This window comes from Saccopteryx bilineata, chromosome 1 (genome assembly GCF_036850765.1).
Source record: "Saccopteryx bilineata isolate mSacBil1 chromosome 1, mSacBil1_pri_phased_curated, whole genome shotgun sequence".
Classification (NCBI taxonomy): Eukaryota; Metazoa; Chordata; class Mammalia; order Chiroptera; family Emballonuridae; genus Saccopteryx; species Saccopteryx bilineata.
This window is the reverse complement of record NC_089490.1, coordinates 161,589,097-161,616,002: the sequence shown is the minus strand read 5'-3', so window position 1 is coordinate 161,616,002 and position 26,906 is coordinate 161,589,097. Positions and strand designations below refer to the sequence as shown.

General features: G+C 40.8%; 1 protein-coding gene across 3 annotated transcripts in view; it reads left to right on the top strand.

Moving 5' to 3' along the window:
- PINX1 (PIN2 (TERF1) interacting telomerase inhibitor 1) overlaps positions 1 to 26,906 on the top strand; it is an 87,930-nt gene that overhangs the window by 10,521 nt on the left and 50,503 nt on the right. For 2 of the 3 annotated variants that reach the window (XM_066278811.1, XM_066278822.1), the window contains exons 3-6: positions 1,758 to 1,850; positions 4,161 to 4,239; positions 10,395 to 10,490; positions 17,240 to 17,316. In XM_066278811.1, coding sequence (XP_066134908.1) covers positions 1,758 to 1,850; positions 4,161 to 4,239; positions 10,395 to 10,490; positions 17,240 to 17,316 — 345 coding nt within the window. The remainder of the gene's footprint in view (positions 1 to 1,757; positions 1,851 to 4,160; positions 4,240 to 10,394; positions 10,491 to 17,239; positions 17,317 to 26,906) is intronic. The other variant, XM_066278833.1, reaches the window with a different exon arrangement.

Here is a 26,906-nt window from a genome sequence, read left to right as displayed (position 1 = left end):
CTGTGCTTTGCTTGAAGTGACTCCTTTATGCCGTAGCGTGCTTTGAGATACCTAAATTCTGAGATTATCTAATTCTCTTACTTTTCTGTATCTGGTCCAGGTCTGTCCTCTGAGCTCCATATTTATAAATCAATCAGCCTACTTGACATTTCCACTTGAGTAAGCATCATTTTTGTTATAAAATTCTAGATCCCCCAGATCTTTTTCTTCTCAAGTTGTCCCATTTATGCAAATGGAACCCTGTCTACCCACTTACTCAGGACAGAAACCTGGAAGTCTCACGTCCTGCGTCCACAGTCAGTATCCCTCTCTCTCCAGGGCCTCCTCGTCCTGGCCCAGCACCGCCGTCGCCTGCTCTGATCACGGTGGCCTCTCGTGCTTCCTGCCTCTTTTCTTTCCCTTCTCTGGGCCTTTGCTGTGCAGCAGCCAGAATGAGCTTCAAAAATACAGAAATTAGATCATGTCATACCTTTGCTTAAAAGTTCACTGGTTTCTCCCTGTATTTAAAAAATTAAGGACACACATGGGAAGCAACCAATGAATGCACAGTTAAGTAGAACAACAGATGAATGCTTCACTTCTCCCTACCCCTTCCCTCTTCCTTTCTCTGTCTCTCTAAAAATCAATAAATAAAAATAGTTAAGCCCTGGCTAGATTGCTCACTTGGTTTGAGCGTCGTCCAGAAGTGCAGGGATTGCTGGTTTGATACCCGGTCAGGGCACATACAAGAACAGCTTGTGTTCCTGTCTTTCTGTCCCTGCCTATAAATAATTAAATAAGTAAATAAGTAAATAAATATGATACAAATTTCTACCATAATTCTCAAGGTCCTTTGAGGTCAAGCTCCTTTATATCATCATATTTCCCTTTAATTCCCTCTGCTGAAGCCACCCTGGTGGGTGGGTACCTTTTAGGTTCTATGGTACACCAAGCTCTCTGGGACACCTTACAAATGAGCATTAATTGATAAAGGGGACTTGGAATCCCTTTCTCCCCCTTTCTCATTGTTTTGTAAAATTATTTAATGGACAGAGCCATATACGTGTAAGACCTTCGATGGGCTCCTGATAGTTTTGTGAGAGAAGTCTGATTCAGAACATTAGAAAAAGGCATGTTCTCCACAGTGTTTATGTGGGCCTTAAATTAAATCTCAGGTTGAGTATTCATTATTGTAAATGCATTTTTCGTATTACAGACATATCTTCTAAGAATCCATTAGGCTATACAGTTGTCCCTCGCCATATCACGGTTCACTTTTTGCGGTCTCACTGTATCGCGGATTTTTAAATTGTATGTATCTAATTTTGTATCGCGGATTTTTTGCTATACCACAGGATTTTGCAATATATAGGTATTTTTATATATTTATTATTTTAATTATTTTAGCGGTAAAATAAGCATAGGAAGTGTTTATTGGAGTGTGGGAAAGGTTAATAACAGTGTGAGAAAGGCTAAAAACAGTGTGGAAAAGGTTTATAAGAGTGTGGGGAGGGTTTATAAAGCCTTAAAATATATATAAATAGTAAAATAAATACAAGGTCACTACTTTGCGGATTTTCGCCTATTGTGGAGGGGGTCTGGAATCTACCCCCCACGATATAGACGAGGGACTACTATATTCTCTTTGATGGCACAGGTAGTGCCTTGCTCCTATATGTTTAGTCACTAATTGAATGTTAATGAGGGAAGATAGAGATAGATGAGCCCCCTTTATGCCAGACAAAAACACTAACTCTCTTTGTGTTTAATCTCCACAGGGTTTAGGGGCTCAAGAACAAGGAGCCACAGAGCACATTAAAGTTCAAGTTAAAAATAACCACCTGGGACTTGGAGCGACGATCAATAATGAAGTGAGCAACAGTTGACTCTGCTGGCAGTTTTCCTTGCATAATTGAGTTTTTTGTAAATATATAAATTATAAGCCAATTGAATTGATCAAATTGATCAGGTTTTAACTCTTCCAAGAGTATGTCCTCCGTGCTTTGGTTAAGAAGCCCAGAGCTACGCTGGCTCTCCATCATGTGTCACTCCCTCACTTGGGCTTACTCTCCTCATGGGGTTCTTTACTAGCTTATGTGTGAGAGATGCAAACTAGTTTTATTGCTAAACTTTGCAAAAAGTGGTCTTTTTATAGAAATACCCATTTTAGGACAGACAAGGATTTTTATCTTTACCTGTGTTCTAATATTAGCTTATATTATTAAAGGTTGCTGACATTTAGTTTCAGAAGGAAATGAAAAGACTCTTCTGCAAGAAAGTGGTGTTCTTTTTCTATACCATTGTCTTTTTCTGATGGTTGGTGTACAGCGGTTACATTTATTCACATTTCCTCTTAAACCTTGACACTTTGAAAATATAACCCTGTAATTAAAAATCAATGGCCTATTATGCTTTTCATTTTCAGCATTATTATTTCAGTATCTAAGCTGAAAGCTTTGTTATTAAATTTTTACAACCAACAGAATCTGGTAGGAAGTCTGGAGAGTGACTTTAGGTCAGCGGTTCTCAACCTGTGGGTCGCGACCCCGGTGGGGGTTGACCGACCAAAACACAGGGGTCGCCTAAAGCCATCGGAAAATACATATTTTATTTAGGCGACCCCTGTGTTTTGGTCGTTTGATCCCCACCGGGGTCGCGACCCACAGGTTGAGAACCGCTGCTTTAGGTAATCAGAATTACTTTTTTTATTCTTTAAACATTTTCTTAAGATCTCTTTTTTAGTTTACTGATTTTTAGAGAGATGAGAGAGAGTGTGAGAAAGAGAGGAGAAGCAGGAAGCATCAACTTGTAGTAGTTGTTTCCCGTATGTGCCTTGACCAGGCAAGCCCAAGGTTTTGAACTGGTGACCTCAGTGTTCCAGGTTGACGTTTTATCCAGTGCGCCACCACAGGCCAGGCCAGAATTACTTTGATTAGCTCAGCAGCACTGAGTAGTGGACTAGATCAGCTAAAGTTTTCTGGGCTAACAACTCAACTTTTAAATCACTGAATGAATTTATACAAAGCTGGTTTGTTTTTTTTTGTTTTGTTTTTTTTGTTTGTTTTTTTCTGAAGCTAGAAACGGGGAGAGACAGTCAGACAGACTCCCGCATGCGCCCGACCGGGATCCACCCGGCACGCCTACCAGGGGCGAGACTCTGCCCCTCCGGGGCATTGCTCTGCCGCGAGGAGAGCCACTCCAGCACCTGGGGCAGAGGCCAAGGAGCCATCCCCAGTGCCCGGGCCATCCCTGCTCCAATGGAGCCTCAGCTGAGGGAGGGGAAGAGAGAGACAGAGAGGAAGGAGGGGGTGGGGGAGGAGAAGCAAATGGGCGCCTCTCCCATGTGCCCCGGCCGGGAATCGAACCCGGGTCCCCCACACGCTAGGCCGACGCTGTACCGCTGAGCCAACCGGCCAGGGCCACAAAGCTGGTTTTGAACCTAGTTGTTGAGAGATAGATATATGGATGAACTTAATTTTTTAGAAGTATTGCCCATTAAACCTGCTTAATATGCCTTAACCTTAAGCAGTTTTGAAATAGTGGTGTATGAGACAGATCCCTCCACTGATACCTTACTTCCCACTGGTCTAGGTGGTTTTGGAGATATTCATTCTCTCTTAAAACCAAATTCTCTTTGTTATAACAACCTTACTACCTTATCACCTTACAAATGGGTGCTGATTGATTCAGGGCACCTGGAGTCCTTCTTTCTCCCTTCCCCAGGCTCATTTTGTAAAACTGGGGAACATGCCAGCAAATAAAATTGGGCAAACTATTTGAAGCTCTAATGAACAAACAGAGTCCCAAGTCAACTCGTCACTGCTTTCTTCCTTTGACTTCTGTAATTTTCCCTTAGAAAAAAGTTATTTTCCTTTATTTTACTATTTTGCACACAGGTTGCCTGTTGATTATTTGACTAGAAATTCATTATTGATAAGTTATGCATGTTTGAAGTCAGGACTGACACCTCCAAGAAGTCCATTTTTAATACTAAAATAAATAAATTGCCTTTCAAATTTATAAAGTAATATTTTGATGAAACATTTAAAATTGCATGTTACCTGCCAGATTTTCTTGATTCAAAGATATATCTTATGTCAACCACTGTAGGTAAACTACAGTCTTACCTCTAATTGATGTGTGTGTGTGTGTGTGTGTGTGTGTGTGTGTGTGTGTTTCAGGACAACTGGATTGCTCATCAGGATGATTTCAACCATCTGCTGGCTGAACTGAACACTTGCCATGGACCAGAAACAACAGGTAGGGGAAATCTTTGCTTTTTTATCCATTAGATTTATAGAAGACATAATCTTTAAATTTAAAATATTTTAACTAACTATTTTTACTGTAAGCATTGCATATCTGGAAGTTAATTATTGAAGCTATTAGAAATAGTCTTTCCTGTGTATATTTTAATAGTGCTTTCATTGCATGAACCTTTTTTTGTGTATGAAAAAAGCAAACAGTTTTTTCTGATTAAATCCATTCAATTTACAACCTCAAATAGTAAAATAATCTTTCCAAGTATCCTTGAGTGTGTCTAAAAACATTTTTAAAATGCAAAGCAAGAAATGTTACTTGGGACCATAAATTAACAGCCAGCAAAGGTTTAATAGAAAAGCCCTTTTTTGTGTTGATTCTACTTCATGAAATTGTTCTACCTTTTAATATATGTAAGAGATTCAGATTTCTGGGGTTTAGTAAAATTTGTTGCAAGGGGCTCAGTACTAGACATTGTATTCCCAAGTTGTAGGAACTAGAAATGAAACAATTGAACTTTGGGCTTTCCATATTAAATTAACAGAAAGCTAGTACTCTTGGGGAAAGGGCATGGATGGGCCAAACTGTGGGCCTTTGGTGTGATTTTAGAGTTTAAGGGAAGTTTTTTTTCACATGGCTATTTGGGAGGCAAGGACCTAACTTTAATTTATTTTGCTAGGTAATCATTGAAGAAACCTACATTATCCTGCAAACATTGTTTTTAATTGTGGTCAAATATGCATGTGAAATTTACCATTATAACCATTTGAAGTGTGCAGTTCATTGACATTACATTCACACTGTTGTGCCAGTATTCTCACTGTCCATCCAAAGAAAAAAACATAAGTTCCCTCCTTCTCTCTCTCTTTCTCTCTCTCCCTCTCCATTCCTCTATAAAATGAATAAATAAAATCTAAAAGAAAAGAAATTGGGCCTGACCTGTGGTGGCGCAGTGGATAAAGTGTCAACCTGGAATGCTGAGGTCGCCTTTTTGAAACCCCAGGCTTGCCTGGTCAAGACACATATGGAGTTGATGCTTCCTGCTCCTCCCCCTTCTTTCTCTCCCTCCTCTCCTCTCTAAAATGAATAAATAAAATATAAAAAAAACAGCAACAAAGAAAAAACCAAGGAAAATGTTTTGGAAAATACTGACTGGACTAGTATTAGGAAATGTAGGATCTATGCAGTAGTAAAATTCAAGGACATTATTCCTTACGAATTATAAAATAGAAATATAGGTTTCTATTTCCATTCTATCTGGCTTCTTTTCCTCAGCACGCTTTTGAGATTTATTCCTGATGTATTACTGGAGTGCAATAGTGAAATGTTTAAAGTGACCTGGGGCAGTGGTCCTCAACCCCCGGGCCGCGGACCAGTACCCGTCCGTGGGCGATTTGGTACCGGTCTGCAGAGAAAGAATAAATAACTTACATTATTTCTGTTTTATTTATATTTAAGTCTGAACAATGTTTTATTTTTCAAAAATGACCAGATTCCCTCTGTTACATCCATCTAACACTCACTCTTGACGCTTGTCTCGTAAGTTCGACAATTATATTTAAAAATACCACAGTTTTTATGCCAGTTGCATAATTTTATTTTGTGCATTTATCCGTCCCACCCTAAAGGCCGGTCCGTGAAAATATTTTCTGACATTAAACCGGTCCGTGGCCCAAAAAAGGTTGGGGACCACTGACCTAGGGAACTCTTTTTATCAGGAATATAGTTAAGTGCACGCATGACAGATTTCAAGCAGTGGTACCTTGTGCTTAGGCAGCCTCATCCACAGGTTCATCTGTGATCTGTGCAGGCTGAGGTAACTTAAGCATTGGAAGTTGGAGTTACCCATCTAAATTCTACCTGATGACCACTAGAGGGTGCTGGTAGCCCCGCAGTTACTGGCCAGCTTCCTATTTAGCTTAGTACATTACCAAGTAGGCCTTGCTGTCTGCCAGTCCCAGTACTGAAAAGCCTTTAGAACAGGGGTCCCCAAACTTTTTACACAGGGGGCCAGTTCACTGTCCCTCAGACCGTTGGAGGGCCGGACTATAAAAAAAACTATGAACAAATCCCTATGCACACTGCACACATCTTATTTTAAAGTAAAAAAACAAAACGGGAACAAATACAATATTTAAAATAAAGAACAAGTAAATTTAAATCAACAAACCGACCAGTATTTCAATGGGAACTATGCTTCTCTCACTGACCACCAATGAAAGAGGTGCCCCTTCCGGAAGTGCGGTGGGGGCTGGATAAATGGCCTCAGGGGGCCGCATGCGGCCCGCGGGCCGTAGTTTGGGGACCCCTGCTTTAGAATATTCCTTCAAGGGAAACCTGTCCAAGGAATGGACCTGGAGAGCTATAGATGATGTTCCTTCCATGTCATCTTTGGTAAATACACTATCTTTATCCAAATGAATTTTAGGACATAATAAAGCAGAAATTACTATAAAAAAGCTGAAAAGCAGATGACGCATTATAACCCATTAACATATTTTTCTGCTATAATAATATTTTTACTTCCTTAAGATTACTTACAAAATTCACACAATTTCCCTTTTAATTAAACAGGGAGTCCATGCTGTCCTCTTCATAGAATCTTATGGTGGCACAGTGGATAAAGCATTGACCCAGAATGCTGGGTTCCCCAGTTTGAAACCTGAGGTCTGTCTCCTGGCTTGACTCCTTAGTTGCCAATTTGATCCCTGGTCAAGGCACATATGAGAAGCAATCAATGTACAACTAAGTGGAGCAATGAATTGATGCTTCTCTCTCTCCCTCCATCATTCTTTCTCTCTCTCGTCCTCTCTCGACCCTTCTTCTCTGTCTCTCTCTAAAAAATAAAATGATCTTAATTACTCTCTACCAGACTCATTTTAAGTATTTTTGGGAATAAACTGGCAAGCTGATGTGGTTTAGGACAGGGGTCTTCAATTTTTTTTTATCACAGACCCTTTAGAGGAATTTTGAAAAGCTGTATATTCTATCTTACATTTTTAGATCAACATCTATAATGTCTTTAATCATAGCTTTAAATAGTTGCAAAGTACTATAATTTCTGGCCTATTGGGAAAATTGTCATTTTAAAATAAAACCATTACATTTTAGTTCTAAATAAATTCAGTAGATAAATACCAGAGCAATTTGATTGTCTGGTAGATGACACATTGTCATCTACTTAGAAACATACAAACAAATCCTTTAGTAATTAGAAATATTATAGTTTATTGTTCTTTTTCCTCTGAAGTAGTATTTTGATTACATATACCCCCTAGTATTTTATGTTTATGCTTACACTTTTAAAAATTCATCACCCTGTCATATTTCTCTGCCACAAAATAAGTACATATACACTTTTGGTTTATTTCTAGTAACATCAAGACTTTAAGTATAAATATTTTTCCTTTGGATTAAGTTGCTATTTTAATTAGTAGATTACAATTACTAAAACCAGGAAATATATTTTAAATTTTGGTAAATAGTTATTGGAATAGTAAAATCTTTTTGGAAGTGTACTGATGATCTCTCGATGAGATAGATTGGTATGAGGAGGGGCTGCTTTCGATGCGGCTTTAAAAGATGCTTCCCTGACACCAGTATTTTGGTTTGTTCCTGTTTATCTCTGGTAAGGGGACAGTGATTCTTTCTTTTGTAAAATGAGTGGAGAAGTGGAGAAGGAGAACCAGACTGATGCATCCACTCAGCATCAGAGCAGTTTTGAGGAAAGAGTGCATATGGATAAGTAAATAAAAACATTCCCCTAAGGTCTGTTTTGCTCAGATGTGCTCAGGGAAGTCTCTATGCTGGGAAAATGCAGAAGATAGATCCCAGCTGATTCGTACGTCCTCCAAAGTGAGAGAGCAGCTCTGTTAGGGATACAGTGTGGTGGTTAACAACGTATACTCCCACTCAAATCTGCCTAGGTTTGAGTCTCATCATAGCCCCTTCCTAGTTGTCCCTTATTTAACCCATCTGTGCTTCAGTGTCCTTAATCACAGCAGCTACCTCATGCGGTGGTTGTGAAATGAAGTACAAAACTGCATGGAAAGCTCTCAGTCTAGTGCCTAGTACTTCATAAATCTTCAACTGAAAGATTTACTTTAAGCCAATAGCTTGCTAGGTGATTTGTGAGACTGTTGTGTGCATATGAAGTGCTTGGCCATAAAACGAGGAGAAAAAATTACTGGTGGGAAGTCTTTTAAGAAAATCAAAGCTAATTCTTGGAAAGTGACTGCAGAAGAGTGTTTCAGGTTGTTGATATAAGTAACCCATGTGAGGCGTTATCTGAAAGCTTGACACACATCTGCCTTCACACTGTTAGAGCCTCACTCTGTATTTTACACTTTGCTTTTGAAGTTTCCTAGTCCTGGAAGGGTTATGTTAACTAGCAAATTGTTCTATGGATGTGAGTTTCTTTTGCTCCAGTATTAAGGCAAAAATTTCCTTTTTTCCCCCATGTCTAACTTCATGTCTTTATTTCCTTTGGATCTAACTATAGGAAAATTCGGTCTCTTTTCTACCTAAGATGTTCTGTTTCTGTTCCTCTGCCCCCTGAACTTGACAGCTAGAGGAAGGCGAGGGAATATGCACAAGCAGCTTGTTACTACCCTATAATTGACTCTCACCCCAGATCTATTTGCTCTGTCAACCAAGGGACTACATTCTGGCTCACATTTTTCTGTTTGTCAAAGAAATAACCACATGAGTGTTCCTCGGGGATTTCTTTTTGGTGTTGTTTTGCCCGTACAGGTGAGCCTGCAGCAGAGCTGGCGTCGGAGGCAGCAGCTCAGGGCCCACTCTGCTCCTGCTCGCTCTGCCTGGTGCTCAGCTCGGATCTGTGGCTCGAGCATCACTAACCTGTCTTACCTCTATTCACCTTTTAAAAGAACTCTGTATTTTGAAATAATTACAGACTTATAGGAAGTTGCAAAAATAGTGCTACAAAGAACCCTGAATGCCATTCGCCCAGTTTCCCCCAATGGTAACATCTGATACAGCTGTATTATAATATCAAAACCAGGAAATTGCCACTGGTGTTGACTGTTAACTGGACCAACAGACCATACTCACTTTTCACCATCTTTTAGCTTCATCCATGTGTGTGTGGTAGATGTGTTTCTATGCAATTTTATCACATATATAGATTCATTTACCCACTGACACAATCAGAATCAGCACAGAAGAGCTGCCTCATGCTGCCTCTTTGTAATCACCCCCCCCCTTCCACCTCTCTAACCTCCAACACCCTGCTTTCTTCTCTGTGTACTGGAAGCCATTCATTAGCTCCCCCTCTGCAGTTCTGTCATTTCAAGAATGTTATATAAATTGGATCATATAGTATGCAGATTGACCTTTTTCATCAAACATATAGGCCTTGAGAGCCATCCACAACGTTGTATGTATCAGTAGTGTATTGTTCTTTATTGTAGACAAGTATTCCAAATTAAGGATGTACCAGAATTTGCTCATCCATTCACCCATTGAAGGAATTTGGGGTTATTTCTAATATTTTACTAATTACAAATAAAATATTACTATGTACATTGGTATGTTGGTTTTGGGTAAAAACAAGTTTTCATTTCTCTTTCTTGAAGATTATATAAGTTTCTAGAAAATAGCCTTGCCTGACTCATAGTACACCATTTAAAAAGAATATTTCTGCCCTGGCTGGTTGGCTCAGTGGTAGACATATAGGCCCAGCATGTGAGTGTCCCAGGTTCAATTCCTGGTCAGGGCATACAGGAGAAGTAACCATCTGTTTTTCCACCTCTCCTCTTTTCCCTTCTCTCTTATCTCTCTCTTCTCACCCTGCAGCCATGGCTCATTTGGAGCAAATTGGCCCCAGGCACTGAGAATGGCTCTGTGGCCTCCCCTCAGGTGCTAAAATAGCTCGGTTGCTGAGCACCATAGAACAAACCCAGATGGGCAGAACATCACTCCATAGGGGGCTTACTGGGTGGATCCCAGTTGGGGTGCATGCATGAGTCTATCTCTGTCTCCCCACTTAAAAAATATTTCTTATTACTTGGTTAGAGTTCAATAATAAATGATAGAGTTCCCAAAGATTTTATTTAAATAAGACCATGTCACTGTAAGAGAATAAATGAGAATGGATTACAGAGAGTTTATTGTAATGCTTTTTTTTTTTAAAGACTCCTCCTCAGACAACAAGGAAAAGAAGTCTTTTAGCCTTGAAGAAAAGTCCAAAATCTCCAAAAACCGTGTTCATTATAAGAAATTCACAAAAGGTAAAATCAGGCATTTCTTTATTTGTTTTTGATACCTGTGTTCACACTGGGTTTCCTAAAGCAATGTCAGCTCTTTGCCAGTATTGCTCCTTGTTTACGTTCAGTGGGACTTGCGGCGGCCACCGGCCTAGCTGGGTCTGTGCTCAGGTATCAGTGTCTGTTGTGGGGCTGTCGTGAAAGTGCAGGTTCAGGAGCGTCGGCCCTGAAGTGTGGCAAAGCTGAAAGCAGATGTCAACCTGCTATTCACAGCAGAAAAGGAGCTTTAATGGCTAGATCAGGAAATAATTCTAATTAATTGCTCAACATTTTTAGTTATATTTTTTTGTTTCTCAGAGCTTAATGTTGGTGTTGAATAGCTCCTAAAAATTTTCAGTTTAGAGAATTATGCTCTGTATTGAGATTGGCAGGATGAGAAATATCACTCCCCAGTTGATTCTTATATTATTGCACACCATTTCTTTATTTCATGTAGCATTAAATTAGGCATTCCATGGTCATTGAGAAGATAGGGTTAGAAAACTTATGTTTGAGAACGGGGTGGTAAATTCTCTTCTTTCTCCATCACCATCTCACCATGCCCTTCCCAATACCTGTAGTCAATTGTTAGTGCAGTTGTCTTCTTTAACCACCAAGTGGCGGTCTTGTAATGGCAAGAAACAGTTTAACTTGGACTTCAACTTCCCAAATGTTTTGCTATAGAATAAATGGTATTATGCATGAAGTGCATTTTTCAGGCACAGAAGCCTATTTATTGCATAATATACTTGAAGTATAAATATCATAATAATTTAGACTGTGATATCCCATTGGATGGTTCTTCTATGAGAGGCTGGATATACAGGCCCATCTCTTTGCTTTAGTCTTGTTGGCATAACTGAGAATTCCCTAACTCTAGAACCCGCCTGAATAGCGGTGGGAGCTGACCTTTCCACCAGTTGAAACTGTTAATGGTGGCTCTAGTGGGGGCACAGGAGCCCAGGAGGTAGGAATGAGTTTGGTTTCTGTGAGAGCCCGTGGCGGAGCTGAGTGGAGCGGGAAGCTGCAGGGCTGTTGGGATGTGTGTGAGGAAAGGCTGGGCCCCGCCTGGCCCAGCAGTGTGGTTCGTCCGGCTCTTCCTGCCGTCCCTCTCTCTCTGGGCCACAGCCTTCTCTGTTGTTATTCTGTGTGGCTTCCAGTCAGGGTTGCTTTCCACTCCGCACTGCGGCAGAGCAGAAGGCAGTCCCTGTGAGCCCTTTGTTCCTTCCAAGGAGAGGCTGAAGGGTCGCCTCAGACCCAGCCTAAAGTTCCTAGAAGTTCTCATTAGGCCTTCTAGAAAAAAAGAGATAGCAGAAGGGTACAGAGCACATTAATGACATTAAGAGTAGCCCGTGACTTTTGGGGAGGTATGGCATTCTTTTAAACTTCCACCTTTGCAAATAAAACCTTCTAATTTTCTTTTACTACCCGACTACATGCATGAGTTCACCTGAAGCATTTGCTGAAGCCAGGCTAACCCTCTTTAATCTGCTTTAATCTTGTGGGTGCCGGGAGTATCTACTTTCTATTCCTAGTTAAGCCACTCCCTTGCCGGGGGACCCTGCCAGCCTGCTTGGTGTTGCACCTTCATTTTTTCTCTTTTAAAATGAGGTGTGCAGAGGAGATTGAGTGGGAACACAGAGGAAATGCAGATGGTGAATAAGTAGAAAAGATGAGAGAAGAAGGCAGAAATCCAAGTGGTGAAAAAAATATTATTTACCGTCCATCTTAACACTCCACAGGGAAAGATTATTTTAAAGTTCTTTAATTGACTAAGAGAATTTTTTTTCTTGTAGAACCACTATTGTTGCTGGATTTGAATGATAAACTATTAAGTTTCCTCGAAGATAGACCGTCTTAGGTCGCTAGAAACCGGGGTGCTGGCCATCGCTCCCTGACTTAGGCAAATCAATTCACCACTTCCCTTCTTTCAAACTCAATTTTCTCTTTAATAAAGCAAGGAAAGATTTTTAAGATATTATTGGGTTCTAAAATAGGTTCTGTTGCATGACTTATCAGAAATGACCCCATTATATGGTACTTTTGATTGTCCAGCATTATGGATAATAAGGATTTTTAGCCTGTGAGTATGCTCATAATGAAAGTAACTAATCCACTTACTGGATAATGATTCATACTGTAACTTCATCTGTGGTCCAGAAAATTAAAACACGGGAAGATGGCATTTTATATAGCTTAGTGTGAAGAGTGAAGATAAAAATTTTATTTCAGTGAGATTACAGTAGCAAATAGCCTTGTAAAACTTGCTACTGCCTAAATATTGGCTATCATTTTAGTTCTGATATACAATTACTTCTTTCTCTAGTCCCAAATTTATAATTTTAATTTAAGATAATTTATTAGATAATTTAAAGAATCAGTTTCATCCATGTTTGTAAGCCTGCCTTCAACGTGATTTCTTTTACTTCGAAAATTCTTTGGCGGTGCCATATCTTCAGAGAGGAAACAACAGGGAGAATATCAATTTCTACAAAACCGTGTTCTAAATGCAGAGAGTAGCTGCTGAGAGCCTTGCTTTTTCCCTATCGTTATGCAATGGGTGGATAAAAAGTTGCTTAAATTATAGTTGTGCAACTTCATCATGGTCATTTACCCAGACTTCTTATCCCTGTGCAGTTTGCAGAATTTTGCTTCCTAAACAAGGAAACTGCTTGCACAACGTGTGTCCTGGTGGTTGGCTGAGCAGTCTGGGGACACAGACAGCGGTGTGTCTAGCACGGTCACCTGCTCCCTGCCGTTGGGCTCTGCTAATAACAGGTGTTTCGTTTCCTCTTCTGATTCTTTTGACATTTAAATATAAAGTCGCACCATTGCAGGCTTTAAAAAAGTTCCGGCTACCTTATTATTTCACTCTGATGTTTTCCTGCTCCCTGGTTTCTGTGACAGTACCTTTGCGGTGGAATTGCCATAGTTTTCTGTCCGAGGCTCATCTGTCCCACGTGTTTTCAGTTTTTTAAAAATCAAAATATAACATTGTTTGTTTTATCTGTCTTGATTGGGAATGCAAATGATTTTCTAAGCAAGTGACACTCCGTACAGAGCTGTAACTTTTTATTATAATAAACTTAGTTCTCAAACCTGCATTGCTTTGCCCTTGCCCCTTTCCTGAGCCTCAGTAGTGATACAATACTGTAATATAATTTTCTCCGTAGAACTTGCTGAGTGCTACGTGATTTTTGCCCTTAAACTAAAAGGTCTCTGATTCTTAAGTTCCTATGTTTTTTCATAGTTTCCTTTGCTTCGCACATGGACTTGGTGTACATGTGTCCGCCTCTCGCAGTAACATTCCTCCCTTTCAATTTCCTACTCTGCTAGGCTGGAAATCTTGGTACTCATGCTTGTTAGAAAAACAGCTAAAATGATTCTTAAAGTACTTTTTTATCTGCTCATCCTTTCATGGATCTTTGTTACATCATCTTGATTACTGGAAGCATTTTCTCCTGGTTCTTAAAATGTTATGGCCAATCAAAGATTAATAGATACATGAACCAAATCCAAACAGATAACTTATTTCCTAGTCTATTGAGTTTTTTTTTATTGCATTTTCTCTAAAATCTCAGTTTATGAGCATATTTGCTGTGATTTGACTGTCATTCACAACTGAGACCAATAAACTTTTCTTTCTTTATTTTTTCTTCTTTCCAAGTGAGAGGAGGGGAGATAGAGAGACAGACTCCTGCATGTGCCCCAACTAGGCTCTACCTAGCAACCCCTGTCTGGGGCTGATGCCCTGTCCATTTGGGACCATGCTCACAACTGAGCAATTTTTTTTTTTTAATTCAGTGAAAGGAGGGAAGGCAGAGACAGACCCTCACATGTGCCCTGATTGGGATCCACCTGGCAAGGCCACTTGGGAGTGATGCTCTGCCCATTTGGGGCATTGCTCTGTTGCTCAGCCACTGAGCTCTTCTTAGCACCTGAGGCCATAGAGCCATCCTTACCACCCAGGGCCAACTCGCTTCAGTTGAGTCATGGATGCAGGAGAAGAGAGCAAGAAAGAGAAAAGTGAGATGGGAGAAGAGTGGAGAAGCAGATAGTTGCTTCTCCTGTGAGCCCTGACTGGGAATCAATTCCGGGACTTGCACACACTGGGCAAACACTCTACCACTCAACCAGCCAGGGCCCAGTAAGCTTTTTAACTCTTTTTTTAATAAATATATTTTATTTAAAAGTGGCCATAATTTTATAACATTTATAAACAATTCAACCAGGACTGTTAACATATCTATTTCAATATTGCTTCCATCTTCCATTTTTATCTACCTTCAAGTTTTTTTCCATTGGTCTCTGACTCTTAATTCTTCTGTGTGTTTTGTTTTCCAGATCAAATCCAGAGCAAGAACTGTAACATCCTGGTTTCTACAATTACTTAAGGGATAAAAATTTCTAATACAAGAACCCACCACCAAAACTGTAGAGAGATTTGCACCTTCATTGGTATAGCTTACTATCTCTACCAGCCTGGCAGTTTCCCCTTTGATTGGTTCATTTGCTTTTGATCTTTGTGTGGTCAAATTTTAACATCCTGTTTTAAAATTGCAATCTTGAATTCACCCTCTTTTATTCAATGCCTCTATCATTCCCTTTAGTTGAATTGCTATAAAAGAGATTTTTATTTGCATTTCTTTTAGAGTTATCTATTCCATTTTAGAAGATAGTTAGGATGCCTAACTGGTGATGGCACAGTGATTAGAGCATCGACCTGGGATGCTGAGATCCCAGGTTCGAAACTCTAAGGTAGCCAGCTTTAGTATGGGCTCAATCAGCTTGAGTGCAGGCTCACCAGCTTGAGTGTGGGGTCACTGGCTTGCATGATCCCAAGGTCGCTGCTTGAGCAAGGGGTCACTGGCTCCGCTGGAGCCTGCCAGTCAAGGCACGTATGAGAAGCAATCAGTGAACAACTAAGGTACCACGACTACAAGTTGATGCTTCTCATCTCTCTCCCTTCCTGTCTTGTCTTGTCTGTCTGTTTCTCTCATTTGATTAAAAAAGAAGAAGAAGATAGTTTAGGATAGAAGAGCAGCACGTATTTTTAACTAAGTACAACTCCTTTTTCTGAAATAGAAATGGCCACCCTGAAAGTGCTCTGTGGCACAAAATGGTTATACTGATCACAGAAAGGAATAGAGCTAGACCTCCTGAGGGTGTATCCACTTCTCTCCACCACAACCAATTTTATTCCCCACTTTTCAGGTGTATTTTCTGAATTCCTGTCTAGAACATGCTTCATTTTGTTCTTAGGTCAGTTTCCTTGAGGGTGTTTTGTGTGGATTCTACTTAATGATCACTGAGAACCAGGAAGCCTTCCTTCTAGCTCAGGAAGAAAGCAGAGAGCAGCATGGAAGCACAGGGGAGCGTGTCCTTCCTGCTGGGAACAGGTCGTGCTGACTGGGCTGTTGAAACTGCTGCCTATGAAACTGGTTTTGACACCTGGCTTTGCATTAAGTCGAAGGGTGTTTAGTTTCTTAATTTCATGGAGTCACTGAGCAATATCGTATTTGAATGCCCCAGTGATCGTCAGTGAACTAGAACCTTCTGGGTCATGACTGACTTTGCCAAGTGAGTTTTGCTACAGGAAAACAAGAAGTGAGTCTGTGACAGTAGAACTCAGGCTGCAACTCAAAACCAAACTTCCTGTGTCCAGCCCAGAGCCTACTCCCCAAGACTCAGGACTGTACACGCAGTAGTTACATTTTACAAGTTGACAAATGAGAGATTTGGTTGAGTGCTCACAGAATATTTTTGGTAGAAGTGGAAATTCCAAAGAAGTGAATTTTAAATTACTTGGTTTATGGGTTTGAAATTAAGTTTAAAGAGTTGAGTGTTTTTAATAAGAATCATGGGCTTTTAGTCCACTGCTTTTGTGAGAAGCCATTTAATTTCCTGCTCTTATCATGTATCCTGTTATTTAAAGCTGATATAGTAAACTCTTTCACCCTAATCCAGTACTTAGTTGCATTTATTCTTTTAAAATTTTCATTTATTCAATTAACTGTTGATCTCATTCATGTGCCTACGTGAGGTTTTGAGACTTGTTTGGAGGTTCTAGCAGGGGAGCGCAGCTACTCGTATACCCTTGACCGAAGAACGGTCCTCTCCTCTAGCGGGGAAGGTCGTCCTCTTCGACCGAGCGCGCAGCTTCGGGAGGGACGCACATGGAGCGGTGAGGGAGGAAGGGGACAGCCGCCTAGCCAGCCAGATCAGCCGAATCAACCCTGGCGATCAATGGGGTGACAGATGTCGCAGCCAGATCGCCCTCACATCCTAGGTTTTGAATTTAAATATTTAGCAGCATTTTCTCCTTGCATTTCATAATCCTAAGTAAGTAGCTCATGTCTCCTTGGAGTAAATGAGACCTGTTTTATAAACGGGGAGCTCGGAGACACAGACGGCACGCCACGAAAGCACGCCGGCCTGGAGCTGGCGTTAGGATTTAGTGTCCTCTCAGTCTACGTGCTCTTGGTTGTTTCCAACTGAGAGAATGTCAGTGGTTCTGGTTCTCAAACACGTAACTGATTTTTAGTAATTTTAAAATTTCATTTTTGTTAATTAATTAAAGAATTTTCATCTGTGCAGGTGAGACAGAAAGTCAGTAGTTTACAAAACTGTTGTGTTTTCAGAACTCATTTGCTTTCAGGAGTGTCGTAGCTTTTATTTGTGCTCTGTGCTTTAGAAAGGTTGGTGTTACTAAAGGCATCGTGTTGCTTTTCTAGGGAAGGATCTATCCTCTCGGAGCACAACAGATCTTGACTGCATCTTTGGGAAAAGACAGAGTAAGAAGACTCCTGAGGTAATAAGTCACATAGAACTGATATGTTCTGTTTCCAGAGTTTGATTTTCAACTGCATATAGAACTGTTTATTATGAACAGTAAGTACTTTTCAGACAAAGTTACAAAAAAAAAAATCCCACAGAACTCTTAGAGGCATCTTACAAAAGCTAAGTGTGATTCTTTGCTCCTACGGCATTGAATGTGGCATGGGGTGGGAGAATGTCACGTGTCCTCTAGCTCCGGTCTATTCCATTCTTAAAACATTGTGAAATAGTGTTGGATCAGCACCAAGAGTCTGGAAGGGATTAGATGTAGCATTTCTTCCATTGCATTGAACTGTTTGTTTCAGAACTATAAGGTAAGAATAGGATGACCAAACTACACCCTAAATGAGATGAATCCATAATTATTAATCCCAATTGTTAAGCTGGGCTGTGCAATATAGCCCTGCATTTTCTGGGCCAGTTCCAGCTGTGAGAGACATCCTGAGTGTGGTTTGGATGCCAGTATTAGAATTTTTTAAATATGGATTTTTAGAGATAATGGGATCAAAATATTTAAAATTGATATTGTGGTGTCTATAAAAATCTGGGATATATGATTGCTACAGCCATTAGTCAGCTACTCTGGTAAATCATATTTGTGTTCCTGTGCTGGTTCCTAGCCAAGGCCCTTGTGACTGTAGAACAAAACAAGACTAGTTTCGTTTATTTCTCATATTTCTCCAGAGTGACAAACTTCCTGAATGATAGCTGTTTGTTACCTGACTCTATTTTCAAAGACTTTGAAATGACCAGTTGTTAGAAATTGTTTGTCAATTTCCTTTGCACGTTGGGAATAAATTTTAGCACTTTTCTGGCTCTGAACCTGAGCAGTGAGGACGGAGGAAGCAGGCCCAGAAAGAAAGCCGAGGCCCCAAGCTTGCCGGGTGGTGCCTCGGGTCTGCCAAGCCATGGCAGAGGCAGGTGGCTCCTTAGGGAGGAGGCAGTCTGCTGTCAGTTCGTTACTGGATGCTTCATTCTGAAGAGGCCATTGGAAGAGGTGAGGTCATCAGACAGCCCTGCTCTGGTCACACCTCTGCCCCTTGGTGTTGTGTGCCCTGCAGTAAGCCTCTGCCTGTTCACTAAGGACTTTGCGTTTGCCTCACCTCAGTCTGCCTCTCGGGCCCCTCCTCAGTAATGTCAGGGTCCCCAGGCAGCCGTCACCTCTCTGCCCGGACAGCCCCTCCTCTGGCCACATCCTACACCTCTGCTTCAGCCCCATCTCCCCCCCGAGCCCGACTGCCCGCTCTCTCGCCAGCACTGCTACCGCACTGGCTTGTCCGACCCTGGCATGCCTGGAGTCCTGGACCCTCCCTTTCCTCCCTGCTGCCAGCCCCAGCCACGCCCGCCCTCCTCTTCCCCAGCACTCTGAAATGAAACTGCTGTTAAATCAAGGAAGGAGATATTTATGGGCTTTTGGTAGAGCTTTAAAAGAATTTCTGTGGTAAGTACAAGAAAGTTTTTGTGACAGGAGATGGAGGGTTCTGACCCTCAGCAGACACCTGCCTGAGGATCTACCTGAGGGCTTCCTGCTGCCAACTCCGCGAGGCTCTCAGCTCTGTGTGGTGTGACTTGACTCTGCTGTAGTCATCTGTGAGCAGGTCACAGTGAGCCTGTGTTTGTGGAGCTGCAGGAACGGTTGCCCACCCCTCGCCCAGGGAAAACCTGTTTCTGTGCAGTTGGTGTGGTGAAGACGCACCCTGATGTAATAACACTGTTTGTGCAAGATGTCCATCCAGGTGCATCTCAGACTCTCATCCTAGTTTCGTGGTTTCTTCTGATGCGGCGTCGGGAACCTGACTGTCTGGCGGGGGCGGGGGGCGGGGTGTTGGGCCACGGTGCAGCTCTTGATCAGGAACAGTGGTTCTCGGGGACACTTGCACTCGAATCGCTTAAGCAGCTTTTAATAAAATGCTAATGCCAGGGTACCACCCCAACTAGTCAAATCTAATCTTGGGTTAGGATCCATGCATAAGTATTAAAAAAAGAAGAAGAATTTTTAATTAGAAAGGAAAAAGCCTACCCAGATGATTGAGGTGATGATTCTAACGTGTGACAGGGAGTAAGGGTCAAGAAGCACTGGTAGAAGCCCTGATACAAAACTGCACAGGGTGGGGCCCAGCAGTTTTACTGTTGTTCACATGGGAAATAGTACAATAATTAATAAGTAATAATACAAGACTTAACTGTTTTGCATCCTCATAGCTGTAAACCTACTTTTGCCCCACCCTGTACTTGTAGAGCTTCTGACATCAGGGACACAAATACGGCCCAGAACAGGGTTTCTTTCATCTTAATATGGACACTGATCATCTGGGGGTTTGGTTACATGCAGACTGTGGTTCAGGAAGGTGGGGTGGGGCCCTGGCTCCTGCTTCCGGGGCTCCCCGGTGATGATGGTGGCGGTGGCATTGCATGGGACTGTTGCCGGACTTGACATTTGGCACACTCCTGCATGTGTATGTAGACAGAGTGTATTAAAATCTAATGACATTCTCAGCTACCAAATAAAATGTCTTCCTGCAAAGCAGAATCACTTTTACATTTAAATTTTACATACACAAGGATTTTCAAGATAGAGTTTGCTTTTACTGAGGCACACCTGAATAAACTGTTGCTAGGAAACCTTACCTGTTAGTTACAACAGCCCTTAGAGCCAAGGGCAGGAAGCCTTTGATCAGATTTGTTGGAAAATATAACCTCTTCTGGCTCCTGTTCACAGTTGGAAAGAATATTGCTTTGTTTATACTCCCTTGACCCCCATAGCAACATTGGCCTGCATTTATGTTTGGCATTGCCAAGGCCGAGGTGCTGTGAAGGTCAAATACCTGAGGAGTCTCAGAACCCGTGGCAGCATTGACTGTAAAGGCAGGGAGGCCTGTCGGGCTGCTCTGGGGAAGGTGGTGGTTTTGGTGGTGTTGTTGCGTGGAGATTTAAAGAACATTGGACATTGATCATGTCTGACTTCATGGGCAACATCCTATCTCTCTCAACAACCCAAGCTCACTAATTTCTACAACCTCTGACTGTTATAATAATTGAAATTACAGCTTTATTAATCATCCTTATGCTAGACACCTATGATTGTATCTCATTTAATCCTTACTCTAATCCTATGAAGTAGGCATTATTAGCATTTTTTTAGCAGTGAGGATCGGTGACTCAGAGATACTTTCTGCAGAGCTCACAGTGGCCTGCGCGGGATTGCAGTCCAGGACCCTGTGGCTCCGAAGTCTGTGTCCCTCCCCTCCACCACAGTACTGCCAGTGTCACTCAACTTTTTTTTATTTGCATTAAAAATCTACGTTTAAATGATTTTAGTTATGTTTCAGAAGTTTTCTTTTAGATTTTGTCAAAGACATAAGTAGTTAATACCTTACCATAACTTTGTGGGAAAACAGTTTGCTGTTACTTTGTTGAAAATAATTATTTGACTTTTAAAACTTCTTTGCCTTCAGTGAGAGGTGGACTGTTACGGTTTAGAAGTATATTAGGAATGGCTAGGCCAGCTTTGGGAACAATTTACTTTGTCATTGGTGCTGTAGGCTGAAACCACAAAGAGCTAGCTGGAGTTTCTGGAATAAAGATACTGTGTTACTTTTGCATTTTCTGGCCTCAAATGAAATGAATGATCTGAATATATTTTTATTCAAAAAACATCAGTAGCCCTTGATTAATAACAGTCATAAGTTTTTTGTTTTTGTTTTTTTAATTTTTAGTTTTGAAATAAATATAGAGGCACAGGAAGTTGCAAAGAAAGTTGAGAGGTTCAGAGGGGTTCCATGTGCCCTTCACCCAGTTACCAGTGGTTCTGTCTTACATGACTACAGTGCAGGTGACATCCAGGACACTCCTGCTGGTACAGTCTGTGTGTGCAGTTCTGTGCCACTTTGCCACACGTGTGGCTCCTGTGCCCACTATCTCGGTTAAAATGCAGACTATTCTGCCACCACAGAGATCTCCTCCATGCCACCCCCACTTACAGCCACATCCCGCCACTGCCATCTCTAGCCCCAGCAAGCACCGCTGCCAACAAAATTGTCTACTTTGAAATAGAATATATGTGAACAATCTGATCTCTCTCAGTTTGATGCTAAGTCTGCTCATACCAGTAATCATCAATGCACAGGTATTAAGGGCCGATTATAGTTTCCATGACCTACCTTTCACTCTTATTCTTGCTAGATTTTATGTCTTCTGTCTTACAGGACTTTAGAGAAAGACTTGTAGAAATCAGATTGTTTGATGTCTTTAAAAAAGTCCAAAGCTATCGATTAAGTCATTAACTTTAATAATTTTGGAAATGTATCAAACTGTAAAGTGATATATAAATACAAACCGGTATCATTGTTATGTGACAGTTCTGTCATCCATAACGTGTCAGTATGGGGAGATCGCTGAGCAGAATCTCTGGGCACACTCACTATAGTGAGGTTTGTCAGCTCTTTTAAATTGCACGTAATTTTTGTGTGGGGCATGTGTGCATTTAGGTATATAAAGCTCAGTGCATTGATCAGATTTGCAATAGAGTTCTTGATCTAAAAAGGAGCTTTAAAATCCAGGACTATGCATAAAAATCTCTTCCTAGTAAAAAAAAAAATCACTTCAAATGAAAATTTTCTTTGTGAAGGCAATGGGAGTGAGCTTGTATTTTGCAGTGGAATAAACTATACCAAGCCAAGAATCTGATTTCTTAATTTTCCATATAATATCTAGAAATGAAAAGAAAATAACATCAGAACAATCCAAGCTAAACCAAGTTGTGTAGGATGCATTTATGAAATTTAAATTATGCTTTCTTTCCTTCTCTGACTTTTATACATCTAATGGAGAAAACCATTGCTATATTTTTGCATGTGAACTTTCTCATCTGCCACATGCACTAGACAGCTACTAAAGAGAGAGGACTTGTGCTCACTTCTGGGTCCCAGGCAAGTGATATAAATTCAGTGTCTGGTTCATCATAGGGATTCAGTAAATTGAAATCTCATTGTTCTTCACTTTTTTAAAAAAAATGGACTTGTTAATTATGGTCTGTATAGTTTCAAAGGTGATACTTGAAATATTTTTTGACATGTTTTGATCAATAAATATCTCTTCTCTGAAAGTAGAAACAATCATCAATTATTTCCAATCCCATGCTAAACATAACCCATTGTGTTCATAGTAGATTTTTGAGAGATTATTGAATGAATATGTGCTATGCCATTTTATGTTTTTAAAAAATCCCATTTGCCAGAAATGAGCTTTCTGACATTGCATTTCCCTCTGGAATAGTTTTCCATAGGCTTAACCATGTCTTGCTGCTACAGAAGTCACAGGTGTCCTGTCTCTTCTGGAACTGTGCTCCATATTATTGGCTCTTGGTGTTCCCTTAAGCCACAGAGCTGCCTGGGGCACTGCTTCCCTCGCGGAATCTGGCTGTTCAGAACCACTTGCTTAAACAACAAAAGATCATAACAGACTACTAATTACTCGGAAAACTTTTTTTTTTAATTTATTTTTATTTTATTTATTCATTTTTAGAAAGGAGAGAGAGACAGAGAGGAGAGAGAGAGACAGAGAGAGGGAGAAGAGGGGAGGAGCTGGAAGCATCAACTCCCATACGTGCCTTGACCAGGCAAGCCCAGCGTTTCGAACCGGCGACCTCAGCATTTCCAGGTCGACGCTATATCCACTGCACCACCACAGGTCAGGCACTCGGAAAACTTTTAATAAACTCTTCAGTATGAGAATGGCTGGTTATATATCTCTGTGCATTTTTAATTTTCAAGTCCTTTTCCCCACCATCTTTGTGCTATATTAATTAGAAGACAATAACTCTGGGTAGGAATACACCTAAATCAGAGATGTATGCACTTTCTGCAGAGACAAAGAAATGATCGAATATATTGACTTGAAATTACTAGGGCCCCTTGAGACCTGCAGCAAGTACTTGTGCTAACCGTGCCTGCCAGAAGTTGTAGATACGAGTGCACGTGTGGTGTGTGTGTGTGTGTGTGTGTGTGTGTGTGTGTGTGGCTTTTCTCACGTGGTTTGCAGGTTGCAGTGGGAAATATTGAAAAACAAATTCCATTAGTTCCTATCTGGTTGAACTTCCTGATGTTCCTTTTTTTCCTTCTCATTTTTTCCCTTCCCCGCTTTACCCATTTCCTTTCTCTATCCAGCTTGTTTCCTGATTCATCCTTATCCCTAAAGAAAATACTCCTGAACCATATCAAGGAATTAGAATGTATTACCAACATTTCTACTTTGTGTCTCCAAACATGTTTCTGGCACAGTCTCCTGGCAAAATAGTTGTCAATTTCTTTACCTGATCAAATTAGAAACCTTATATTTCTTAAACTCTCCCAGGAAACCCAGTTAATGATCACTTTCCTTGAGTTCTTGTGCTGGCTTTTCTTTTTTGGAACCAAAGAATGACTTCTTTATGGTTTGTGTCCGTTTCTCATCAATTATCATGAATTCCCTTTCTTTTCCATTTCTTTTTTTTTTTTACAAGGACAGAGAGAGAGTCAGAGAAGGATAGATAGGGACAGACAGACAGGAATGTAGAGTGATAAGAAGCATCAATCATCAGTTTTCGTTGCGACACCTTAGTTGTTCATTGATTGCTTTCTCATATGTGCCTTGACTGCAGGCCTTCAGCAGACCGAGTAACCCCTTGCTGGAGCCAGTGACCTTGGGTCCAAGCTGGTGAGCTTTGCTCAAACCAGATGAGCCCGTGCTCAATCTGGCAACCTCAGGGTCTCGAACCTGGGTGTTCCGCATCCCAGTCCGACGCTCTATCTACTGCGCCACTGCCTAGTCAGGTTTTTCCATTTCTTGCTGATCATCAGATTCGAAAACTAATTTTTAAGCAGATCCTTCTTTTTTTGGTTGGTTGAATTCACGGGGTATTTTGGGCCTTTTTTTTTTCTAGTTCTACAAACTGCCGAAGCAGACCATAGGGAAGATCACTGGGGAGAGAAGACATCTTTTCATTTTTACTTGAAATGGCTTTGAATCAAATGCTGTTATTTCTCCTTGCTTCTGAATTTTCATGTTAATGACATACTTATGAATTACGTTGAGTTTTGTAAATGGTTTACGGGATGTAGACTCTTAAATTTGAACCTCTGTTCCTACAATTTCTGTCATTCTGCCTTCCCCTCCTCACCCCAGATCTGGACATCAGGATTCAAACGGGAGACAGATTTCTCAGTAATCTTCTAGTGAAGAAACTTTTAGTTACAGATAAATTTAAACTAAGTTTACAACCAAGCCAAATAATACATTTCATACCTAAAGTTTATTTTTTATCAGCAATGATGACTTCTGTAATTCTTGTCATCATTATAGAATCAAGATTCAAAATAATCTCTCTAAGCTGGGACATTTAGCCAAAACTAAATAGATGAAATTTTATGATGATATGTAAAGTCTCATTTAATCCTATAAAGATCTAATTTGGCAGCAGCTAGATGAGAATTAAATTGGAGGCAAGGACATGTAACCTGGCCACAAATTCAGCCTATTCCTGAATATGCAGAATGCCAACTATCCTGAATGCAGGCTCGGGCTGCTTTAGAAGGCTTGTGCCTGTGTGCTGAAAGCAGCAGGCTCTTGTTTCTACACTGGTAACCATATTCATGACTAGGTACCATATTATAAAAGAGTGCATTCAGAGACTGATGATATCAGGGACACAGGTAATGGGAAAGAATGGTATGCATAGAGACTAGGAGACAGGCAGTTAGGAAATTGTGCCTGGACTACAGAGAGATCCTGGTTCTGAGTGTTGGATGCTTTCAGTGGTCCCCTAGAGAAGGAACAGGTTTGTTTGGTATGCTTTATAAAGAAAAACAGGTAATGGGTGAAATTCATAGAAAGATTGCTACTCAGAGAAAGAAAGCAGCATAGGTTGGTAAAGCTGGCCAGCTATAGGATGTACCTCGCAGTGAGTTTCCTGAAGGAATTCTTGTAAGAGGTAGGAGTCTGGAGTAAATGCATGGAAGTCCTTCTGAGTGTAAGGTTCCTTGACTCTGGAGTAAAGAGAACACATGAAATACTCACATTCAAAATGCTACCTGACTTGAAGTTTTACTTTATCTACTTCTGTTCTTTACTCAGGAAATGAATGAAAAATCTTTGCTGTATTCAAATAAGAAATCAAATAATCCTGAGGTAAAATAGCGATCTAAGACATAAAACGTTATTAGAAATGTTAAGTATCAAAATGAAATGAGCTATCTTGGATGTTATTTTATCTGTAAATTCAATGTTCTTAGCTATAAAATTAGAGTATTGAATTATAGGTTCTAGTAGTAGATTCTGTTTTCCAAAGATGGCCTCAGTGATATCTCCCTTTTCAGATAATCTTCTAGGTTGACCCTTGCCATTTCATCAGGAGCCCAGTCCTTTCCCCGCCATCTGGGCAATCTTGACTTGCTTGTAGCCAGTAGAATCTAGTGTGGGGTGACTCCAGGGGCCTTGATAGCGAAAATACTTGCTCCAGAAGTCTTCAGCCTTTCTGTACATGGTCCAGCTGTAAGAAAGCCCAGAGTAGTTCTGTGGAGAGACCATGACTCGGATACTACATGCCCCAAGACTATGTGAAGAGAGAGAGCTTCTGACCAGCCCCTGCTTTGCCAGCTCTAACCACTTCTTGACCACAGGCACATTAGAGAGACCCTGAGTTGGAACTGCCCAGCCAAACTCTGAATTGCTGGCCCACAGAAATAGTGAGTAATAACAAAATGATAAAGTTTTAAGCTGCTACCTTCTTGGGTGGTTTCTCACGTAAATAGATCATTGCAATGTCTCTCTAGGATCCATCACTCTGTGGTTCTCTAATTATACCTTGATGGTGAATGTGGTAGAACCATTTTAACCAGTAGAATGAAGAAATGACATAATCTAATGAGGTGTTCTTCTCTGGTTTCTTGTATGGGGAGGCTCATTCAGTGGAATATAGTACCGAGAACAGGCACTTCAGAGTTTGATGAGCCTGTATTTGAGGACATGAGTAGTTTGAAGATTATGTGATTTGAGGCAAGTTATTTGGCCTCTATTAACTTCAGCATCTTCATTCATAAAATGGGGATGATAAAATATCTACGATTAAGGAATAAGCCATGTAAATCTCGTAGCAAAGTCCCTAGCATGTAATAACTGCCCAGTGCATCTTAGTTGCTGCTAAGATCACTATCATAGTTATTAATATACTCAAACTTAAGATAGCGAATGATTTCTGCCACTGAAACATAATTTTGAAATGAGAAAAGTTTAATCCATGGGTGCATAGTCACATGCCGAACAATATGCATTATAAACGTACCGACTTGCTCATTGACATTAGGTTCTCTCTTTTCTCAGTCTTCTAGCAAAGAAGACTGTATTGCACTATAGCAATTATGGAGGGCTTCTTTGCATATCAGTGTTGTTTTACTTCATATTTAAGATAAGTTTATTAAATAAAGGTAATGGGATCCCAAAGACAGAAAGACCTTTAGGGTCTTGCCCCTAGTGTGTGCCCCCTACTAGACAGAGCAGGACTATTTCTGTCGCCATTCTGGAAACTAATCT